Source organism: Sphaeroforma arctica, assembly GCF_001186125.1.
Source record: "Sphaeroforma arctica JP610 unplaced genomic scaffold supercont1.402, whole genome shotgun sequence".
Taxonomy (NCBI): domain Eukaryota; class Ichthyosporea; order Ichthyophonida; genus Sphaeroforma; species Sphaeroforma arctica.
In genome coordinates, this window is record NW_014040156.1 from 46315 (window position 1) to 56793 (window position 10479).

A 10479-nucleotide genomic window follows, 5' to 3' on the forward strand; every position below is an offset into this window, starting at 1 on the left:
TAGTTGATTATTTTTATCGCAATGTTCAGTTGTGACATGTATCCATATATTCTCTAGTCATATTGTGTGTGCCCCTTTTCCAAATATTGGTAATTACTTGTTCTTTTCGTCTCACCGGATTTTATTCTCGAGCGTCTGTGTGAGCGACAATACACCATAAGCGTATAGTGTTTGTTACCGGTTCCCAGCGTCAAAACAATATATTGTAGTAACATTGTAGGTGAGTATCTTGTGTATTTCGCCTGCATGAACGAGACAACCATAACACTTTATGTTTGCATACTGCTGCCTATATTTACGCTCCCCTCTATTCGTTTTTGCTGGACCTGCTCACTGAGAATTTCTTATTGTAATGTCATGTCGGCGTCGTCGGGTTTGGATCGATTTACTTTTTCTATTTGCCGTGTGCATTTTTGCTCCGTGTCGCTATATGTGTTCACTGCTATTCGCAACGAGTTGACTGTGTGGTGTTGCCGATGTCATTTCGGCATAATCCGCAGTGTACTCAGAGTTCTACGCAATTCGTGACAGCTTAGTTGATATCTTCGATAACTTAAGTAGTATTGCAAGTATAACACTACCTGTTCTGCAAATTGTTTACTTCGTGAAAGCGCGACTATTGTTATCTAAGTCGGTTGCATTCTATGCTACGTGCGAGTTCTTGTGGCGCTGTCAGTGAGCAGACACAAGTAGTTGTGATGAACGCAATAGCGGAGCTACAATTATACGGTCACATTTATTTAGTTATCGATAAATCCCTGTCCTAAGTTGCTTTGTTTGTGTGTAATATATACCTAAATGGGTTTTTTATCCGTTGGGAGATTCCAGGTCATACTATTATATAAGTGTTGCATAATTATGTGCTGACTTCAAATGAGGAATAATCGAGCTTCGAACACATTGTATTTTGCGCTGCTGTAAAATCTCCGTACTCCCAATTATATCGAACCTGTATAAACACTGGAATATTTGTATTTTAAAGTTTTGTAGGACTTTGCCTTTTTGACATATGAGCGACTACTCAGACTAACATATATTGTATATCAGTACTTGTCGACGACATCAAGTTGTGTATGTACGCTCTTACGTTGAAGTTTTTCGATTGCGCCGTATATATATATGTATAGGTTATGGTATATATATATATATTTTTATATTATTATGTCTCCGCCCATATGCCGAAGTACCACAACATGATCATGCTGTGTCTGTTTGTAATTCGCAGCTGTTATGGTTCGCTATCAATTATTGATCTGAATACTCTATGGTGCACTGATGTCTGTGTCAACTCACTATGACTATTTGGATCTCCCTTGTCAGGCTGGTCAAGAGTCGTTCCGTTCAATAACCAGATCGTACTACCGCGGCGCTGCAGGTATGTGTCGCCACTTTATAATAGACTAGAGAAAGAAGAGTACCCTTTGTTTATAGTTGAAAGTTTACGCTGCCCTGGTTGTATATTTATGTGCGATATGCTGCCTTAGCAGAATTTGAAATGGCCGTTTTATTTCCAGTTTTGTCGTCCCTCTGTGATCTGGAGATAGTTCTAAATAAGTTGCGTTTCTGAATGCTGGTGAAATATGGGAGAAGGGCTGTTGATTCACAAATGTGCATTCGAATATCGGCAAATATGGCGATTATGTATGTATATATATATATACATATACATACATAATCGCCATATTTGCCGATATTATATGCCGCCTGCTGTTCTCTTACTTTTAGATTCAATCAGCTTGGTGGATTGAATGTCTGCGGCGTATATATTCATTAAGTCTCCTGTTATCAATTGCAGGTGCGCTACTCGTATATGATATTACGCGAAGAGACACATTTAACCACTTAACTACTTGGCTTGAGGATGCTCGACAGCACGCAAGTCCTAATATGGCTATTATGCTAATCGGAAATAAGACTGATCTGGAGTCGAAGAGAAAAGTGTCCAAAGAGGAAGGTGAACAATTTGCCAGAGAAAACGGATTGGTGTTTTTGGAAACATCCGCTAAAACAGCTGAGAATGTCGAGGAGGTGTGTATCTGCTATCATACTCGCATTCATCTAGCTTTGACCAATTTGTTGATTTTGAAAGGCGTAGATGGTATTGGTTTGCTGATTCTCTCATCTTTGTTCCTCAGGCCTTCATCAACACCGCAAAACACATATATACGAAAATTCAGTCAGGAGAATTCGACTTGTCTAATGAGGTAATCGTTTTGAATCTGTTGAATTGCGTTTTAAATTCTGGTTCGCTGTACATACTCGTTGGCTGAATGCGGATTCGTCCATTCCCTTACTTAGAACCTTGTAGCTGACTCGTCTCATTGTAATTTTACCCTTGTTTCTATAGTCTAACGGTATCAAGCTAGGTCCACAAGGACAAGCATCGCAGCAAGCGGGTAGAGCCGGTGAACAAACTGGCGTCAGCAAATGTTGTCAATAGATAATATTAATTCCTTCTTTCGAATTAAAAGGCATAAATCAGTCATATCATGTAATTATTCAGTGATTTTACTTTATTTGCAGTGTCGTCGGTATGTAGTCCTGTAATTTTGCGCAAACTTATTAGAACTTTAATTTCGATTGCCTTCCGGTATCTTGTGTGGCCTGATTTTTCCTAACATTGAAATTTGCTGAGCTGTTCGCAAACTTCTATAATTTTAAGCCACCAGTAATCTTAATCGATGCTGAGTGACGTTATGAATTATTACTCGAATTTGTGCACAGACCAGTGATTACTGGATACTTTATTCTGTATGAACCGCTGGGATCGGTATAATCAACAATGCCTCCTGATTATATCTCTCTGCGGGTTCAAAACTCAGACGTGTCAATTTCAAGCACACACTCGAACTGTACAAGCAAACCATGGATACATATAGTATTTTCATGGACATATATAGTCATATTGACATCGATATATCATATCTCTTCTATAGTGATGTCCTGGCATCGCTCTCACCTGCTACCAGTTCACTCCATTGCAGAGAAGCCTAGATTTCTCAATACTACAGCTTTTTCGTGTGCGCAGCTCTTCTCTGGCTGAACAGTTTAAAATACTCACAGGCGAAGCAATTTTCGTTCTCTACTATTCTTGTCGACACTCCGCTTCATTCTCATGCCTCTGCAATGGCTTGATACATAAAATGTTGGCCAACGTCTAGACATACTCCACTATGTCACTGGCTTTTGTGAATACCTGTAGGCTGTGTTGATAGAGTTGTCTGTTGGATGGTCGTATACAATGTCGCCAAGTGTCTTGCCGAAATTGGCTAGTGATTTGTGTGTGAATAGAGCACATTATTTGTGGCTGCAATGGATAATCTAATTTAAATGTTGTGAAGGATATACACCAGACTCGTCACCAAATGTTCATTTGTTGTTGTAAAGACACTGGTAATATCGCTGTAAAAGCAGTAGCATGACAACCCTCTCCAATAAATACATATATATATATACGTATATATGCGTACATGTATATGTATATATGTATATACATAGATAGATATATAGTATGATATATATATATATATATATGTCGTACTATATATATATATATATTATATATATATATTATATATATATATATATATATATATATATATATATATATATATATATATATATATATATATATATATATATATATATATATATATATATATGTGTGTGTGTATATATATATATATATATCGAAGCGTGTGAACCATACGATAGTTCAAAAGCAATCCTTGACAACAACTATTGCGATTCATCGAATTCTAAAAGCCTACCCTTTTAGCCATTTGTGCCGGGCCTGCAAATTTGATATGTAGTTGCTACAAACCATTTTGGCCTTTGGGCCGTTCACGCAAACCTTCTGACTTTTAAAATCACATCTCTGTTGGCAATACATGACAACTGTATACCTAATTACAGTTCGTGGCGGATATCACTGTTCTAGAAAAAAAATGCTAATTTCAAACCGCCAGTTGAATATTTGATAGGCCAAACATGTAGATATTGGGGATGAGAATTTTGTGGTAATGATTAAAGTGCAATCCGAGATCGGCGACTTCGTAGAGAAGGGCTTTAATTCCGGAAGATAAGCGATGTGTGAAATGTACATATGCTCTGTCTGTAGCAGTTTTTGTTATTTTTGGCACGAGGAATAACGATAGTCATGTCAGAATCGAGCCGACAGTGGAAAATTGGTTCAGAAAAAATGGCAATCAGACAGGATACCATATTCAGTTGGAGATGAATTTATATCTCTGTAGCTTTCATTTGGCGACCAGCATGGGAGGCATTGCAATTAGTGACGAGCCGTATCTCCAGACAAACGGTTAACGAAACTAAAAGTTTAAATAAAATTTTCTATTTTAGAATTATTCTCTGGCTCAAAATATTGGGTCCCCACGTATTGTTTTCGAGGATGAAGATGTTTAGCATATATATATATATATATTTGCATACGACCGATAGTTTTGAGTAAACTCGGAGTGTATAGAGTCAAATAAATTCCGATGCACTGCTTATTGTCTGGGACCGGGGTCGATCGTGCGATGGCGATACGGACAGTGCGTCAGGATCGCAACTGAATAAGTGCTTATCCAATGCTGTGTTTTAATTTTGTTTGTTAATAGAACTGGGAACCAAAAATTGCTTATTTCAGAGCAAATATCTCTTAGCTGAGTAATTTTTAAGACCACCATATAACCATCCCGAGTTTCAAATATCAAGTTGTAAACGAGTCCTGGTTATCTGGACAAATACGTGCCAATAGTGTGCGCCACCTTCGAATCAATAGACAGTGCAGACAGCACCAGTCGTGCCCTGAGTTTGTGCTATAGTGACCCAGTACGTAGGAGGTCAGAAAGGGGTAGAACAATCTTACTAACAGACATGTTTTTATCGTACAAAAGAGGCAATGGCACGGGTAGATAAGTACTCGAATTGATATAGTACAGTTGCTATATCATCTGTAGCGGCAACCTGTAGCCTGTGTCATTTTTTTTTGCAACCCCTTTCAACAATGAACGAAAATACCAGCGATACAATTTCTAGGAGCGCAAGACTGCCAATTGGATAATGAGCGGGAGTCTCGGTGGGCCCTTTTTTGGTATTGTCCGAGCTGTAATTCCATATACCTATATCGAGTATATCCCTACCGCCAGTCGCTATTGAAATGCTCGTTAAGTTGATTATATACGAGTGACAGCGCATACCTGAAAGAGATTACTTGTCAGTTTATGGCGTGCGTAGCCATGCACGAATTTCAGGTAAAAACAACCAAATCAGTGTGAGAGCTATATCTACAAGAGGTGTAAACATTTGTGCAAGCTCGCCTATTCACCCGCGACTAATGTGTCTTCAAATATTCGTTTCAATTGACTTAGTACCAACTAGCCGATGAAAAACAGAGTGAAGACAATGTCTAAGTTAAACAGTGTGCTCTAAAGCTTATCCCTTGTGCTTGTAAGCTGCTGGGGGATAGTTTTTCCCTCTTTGAATGTTCAGCTTTTGAACAGCAATATCATCAATATTTTCCCGCTAGTGGGTTTGTATTACAATTATAGTAATTTAATTTTGGAGTGCAACAACCACAACTTCACATATGTTCTTCTTTACACCGGTTCACCACAGCTGCCGTTTAACAATCGAATTTTCCTCAACTTTCAGAAACTCACACAAAGCTACGACAAATCCATTAGTAACAATACCCACCGTAGTCACGACCCTACAATTCCCAAATCCAGGTTTAAGGTTGGTATTACTCTAGCTCGTACTCCAACTGAATAAGTCTAATTTCCAGGTGTTCATGAGAAATATTGATCTCCGACATCACAGGCTCTCACATATCCCACTAATCTGAACCAGGCTATGATGAAAGTACGTTTGATACGAACAATACTTTATTGAATGTGCCGGTAGGAAGCGAAGCCGGTCGAACGTATTCGATCATCATTTCGACATTAAAACCCAACACGTAGCTAAAGCCCTAAACCCCTAACCCAAAATAAAATGCTTGTTGTTGGCTGATGAAAGTAATTGCATCTGTGAACCATACTATTACTGAACAAGGCAAAGACTATCTCATACCATGCTACTTTTGCGTGTACTCTCAGCCTTCCTGTGTCGTACACTCGTCGCCAAAGTCTGTTATCTTTGCCAATTTGATGCCTGGTTCCTGTCACTGCTTATTCTCAAGGTAATTGTGCATACAAAAAGCCGGACACTATAATTGTTTATGAAGAATGCGAATGGAATGTGTAAAGTATTTCATAGAGGGCGTACCTGCACGCCTCTGACCAATAATTTTGATTCTATGTTTACTTCATTTCTGGGTGTGCACGCCATACCTATCATACTGCGCGATGTAATAATGTGCACACTAGATTGGCGTATTGTTTAATGTATGCTACGCCGCGATGTAAAAATGTACGCATTAGATTGGCATATGTGTTTTTGTATGCTACGCGTAAATTACTTGCAGTAAGGAGACGTTGTCTCTGACAAGTGGCGCGACAAGGGGCAAAATTAGATCTAGAACCCGACAAGCCAACAAATTCCTTTCGATACAACGAAATGCGTTGCTACGTTATCAGCGAGAAAGATTTTCCTTTTTTAACAACTAGATGCTCTAAAGTTGTATGGTTCGGAGGTTCGCTCCTTGCCAGAGCTGTCGGACTTCTCACATCATAATTTCGTCCGCCCTATTATAAATCGAGCAATCCTTCCACCACAGTGAAAACCTTGGATTGAGGGAAATGGGCCACCAACAAACAGACTTTCAATCCGGGTCCAAAAAAATTCTTGGGATGCCTTAAAGTCCGGTCTTCATATGCTCACTTTCTCGCTTTCTCTCACTCTGTGACGATTTTTAACCTCATTTGATTTCAATCTCGTCCCAATACAACTTTTTTGTATGACAGCAGAGTGTGACAACATATTTCAGATACAACACTCCTATACTATGTTTTGACAATGTTTTATATCGTTTTAAAAGCCAAAGGCAAATAACGCTTCAATCATAAGCCACCTCGTGTGATAGTTTTGTGTGCTATTTCTGCTATATTCATCAATACAAAATATGAGATTGAACCCCTAATCCCTAACATAGTGTTTGACATCCTCGCCCATGCATTAAAGATTTTACTAACGCGCCGATGAATTTCACTTACCTTAACGGTCAGATAGAGATAAATTTCGAATCAAATTTCAAGGGAGACGAATTCTATTTGAAGATTTAGAACGTTGAGAAGTGCCTATTTGATGGAAGTGTGTATAATCTGGTTTTCTTTGTATCTCAAAGGCCTGACTGTCAGCTGTAGACTAGATCTGATATATCTTAAGACTACTATATAAAACACTCCGGAGGATCGAACTTATAGATAGTGGCATAAATTATGTAAATTATTGTACAGAAGCTATGATCAAGTAATATCAAAGCATGATGTGATACAGTAAAAATAATAGTTTGAAAGTAGAGAAATTTAACAGGACCAAGATCCAGTCAGATAAGCTGTGCGTAATAGATGAAAGTGTTTTTCTATCATTTCTCGTCTCTTAAATATCAGACCATCAAATCTGTCCTTTTTACGTTTGACGATCGTTAGTATATTTGATCCGTTGATTTGGTTTGTTGTGATAACTTGTGTGTAGGATGTGGCAAGGTTAACATTCATTTAAATACTATTAAAACGTTTGCTACAACTGACAGATACGTTCTTCACATTCTCAAACAATACGCATATGCAGACCTCAATTACAAACTATTATTATATTTTGTTTCTGTTCCATGTTGTAAAGTGTATACGTACACGATTTCTCGTAGTATATTTCGAGGCAGAAAAAAGCGGATGCAATTTTGCTTGGGCTAGAAGGCATATAAGCTTAACCCGGTGGAGGTCATATTGTAGTTAAAAGTCGGTAAAGTTGGTATTATATTTACCAAAGCGTGTAGCAATTTTTCATTGTAGATTGTGCATCAATTACCGATATCGTACTGCAGCATAATCTATAAAAAAACTGTAAGCTCAAAGATCTTGTGCAAGGTAAAATTTGACATTTATAAACTGATTTTTTTGGTATAATGCTAGACAGGAAAAAAGATCATGAAATTACGTCCTAAGCTTAAGCCAGTGAAGGTTGTATTTAAATCGGCAAAGTAGGTGCTATATTGCCAGAGCGTGTAGCAATTTTTCTTTCTTTCACGGCACAACTGTACAAAAGTTGTGTTTTTCATCGTAGATTGTGATTACTGCAGTATAATCCAAAACAAAAACAAAATATGCATAATTTTATGTCCTTTGCAATCCTCATGATGTTTCTAGACCTAAAAAGTGCTGATGGAATTATGCCTTAGCTGGAAGGCACCTAAACTTAACCCGGTGAAGGCCGAAACAAAATTTAAAACGATACAGTAGGTATTATATTTTGTATTGTGTTTAGAAATTTTTTTCATGGAAAATTGTGTATCAATTCCCGATATCGTACTGCAGCATAACCTAAAAAGTTTTTGTACGTTCGTATCCTTTGCTTTGCAAGGTGAAATTAGACATAGAATAAACTGAAGCATTGTGATATACTTCTAGACAGACTACAGCTGATAAAATTATGTCTGGGCTGGAAGGCACCTGAGGTAAACCCGGTGCAGGCCATTTTGCATTTCAGTCGGTAAAGTAGGCGACACATCTACTATATCGTGAAGCAATTTTCTATGGTAGATTGTGCATCAATGCATCAATTATCGATACTGTACTGCAGCATAATCTGGAAAGTTTATGTTAGTGCATATCCTTTGCAAGGTGAAATCGGACATAATATAGACTGAATCACCGTGGTATAATTCGAGACAGAAAAAAAAATGATAATGAAATTATGTATGGGCGGGCTGGATGGTACCTAAGCTTAATCTGGTGGAGGCCATATCGCAATTAAGTCGGCAAAGTAGATGCTATATTTGCCAAAGCGTGTAGCAATTTTTCTTGCTTTTACGGCACAACTGTACAAAAGTTTAAAGCTGCGGCTTCTTGTACTCCAGGAGTTCGAAAATGCCCCGGGCTTAAACAGCTAGGATAGCGATTAGAGATAGCGATTCGAGATAGAGATTCGAGATAGAGATTAGATATAGAGATTAGAAAGCCAAGTGCACGAGGGTATAGTGTGATAGCGACTGCACAATCATATAATAGATTTTTTTTGGTAAAATTTTAGTTGATGCTATACGTATAAATAAAACACTCGCGCTCACACACTCGTCGACAGTATTTAATAGCAAAGCAAAGCAACTATAACTGGAAAACTTAAGGAAACTGCCGATAATAACAAGGATAGCAGCACTCGCATCAACTTCGGCAACCGGTTATCCAAATCATTCACTAGCGCATTCACCAATCCCGACGCTGACAACACTGACAGCACCGTCACCGATACAGGTGTAATCGAAACCAGTTCAGGTGAGACCAACACCACTAACACAGGGTCAACTGGTGTACTCAATCACGTAAATACTCTTCGCGACATCACTTATCACGAAGAGCAACTAACAGAGATAGCAAAGAAACTTCGACGTCCCGTTCCACACTCAATCGTCGATATGACAGCGCCAAGCTCTGCACCTACGCAGGCGCCGGCACCTAACATCTTCCCGAAATCTAGTATAGCAAACACCTCAATTAACTCACCCACAGCCTCAAACACCCCAAATCTCCAACAACTGGTAAACTCTCAGCAACAGTCAGCCCCACTCCAGCAACAGCTAACATACCAGCTGCGATATCTTCCAACAGTGTACAAAATCGGATACAACTAGTGCACCAACAGAATGCATCGATCGAGCAACTGAATAACACTGTTTTTGTACTCTCCCGTTGAGGTACCGGTATGAAGACTCATGGCACTGTAGAAGGGACCTCCACGCTTCTGGCCACGCTCCACTCCCTGAGACCCTAGAGGCAGAAACGATCAAAGGTAAGTTGTGTCTTTGGTAGAGACCACGGAAACTAACCGCCCTGTTGGTAGCTCTGACAACGACAGCGATATACTAGCCTTTGCTGAAGGTTCAGTGATTGCGCAATAAGCGTGACACGTTTCACTCTGCGGCTGATGTTATGCATGTAAACTTGTTGCGCTTTCGATATATGTAGCACTTCACGCTTATCCTTAGTGCCGACAAGGCTGTTATCGGTGATATGATAGTCTACCTTATAACTATGGCAGGCTGGATGAACACCCACACCCCAGAGAGTGTGGCTCGTTTCGACGAAACACTTCTCGCACCTATAGTTTCGTACAACTAGTTCACACAATATGCAGTACTAGCCCCACAATTGTTCGCTACATACTTTACTCAGGAAGCTAATCGTCGTCCATATACTAAATGTCATCGATGTTTGTCAGAAGCACGCTTTTGCACATGTCCTAGTAATAAGCGACCGCTTGTGTCACAGTGTTGCGAGTGTTGTAGAAATACGGCCTCCGGTCAGTCTAAAATATCAA

At 39.1% G+C, this 10479-nt stretch overlaps 2 protein-coding genes across 2 annotated transcripts; both read left to right on the forward strand.

Annotated features, from left to right (window-relative positions):
- Positions 1-1275: 1275 nt before the first annotated feature.
- Positions 1276-2485, forward strand: SARC_05925 (hypothetical protein; the record flags this gene model as incomplete). The annotated part of the gene is made up of 4 exons (XM_014300206.1): positions 1276-1375; positions 1796-2028; positions 2136-2204; positions 2348-2485. The coding sequence occupies 4 exons, from the start codon at positions 1276-1278 to the stop codon at positions 2438-2440; spliced, it is 495 nt and encodes a 164-aa protein (XP_014155681.1). The 3' UTR covers positions 2441-2485.
- Positions 2486-9198: 6713 nt separating this feature from the next.
- SARC_05926 (hypothetical protein) lies at positions 9199-9793 on the forward strand (the record flags this gene model as incomplete). The annotated part of the gene is made up of 2 exons (XM_014300207.1): positions 9199-9207; positions 9257-9793. 2 exons carry the CDS (start codon positions 9199-9201, stop codon positions 9791-9793), a joined length of 546 nt encoding a protein of 181 aa, XP_014155682.1.
- Between the last annotated feature and the right edge of the window lie 686 nt (positions 9794-10479).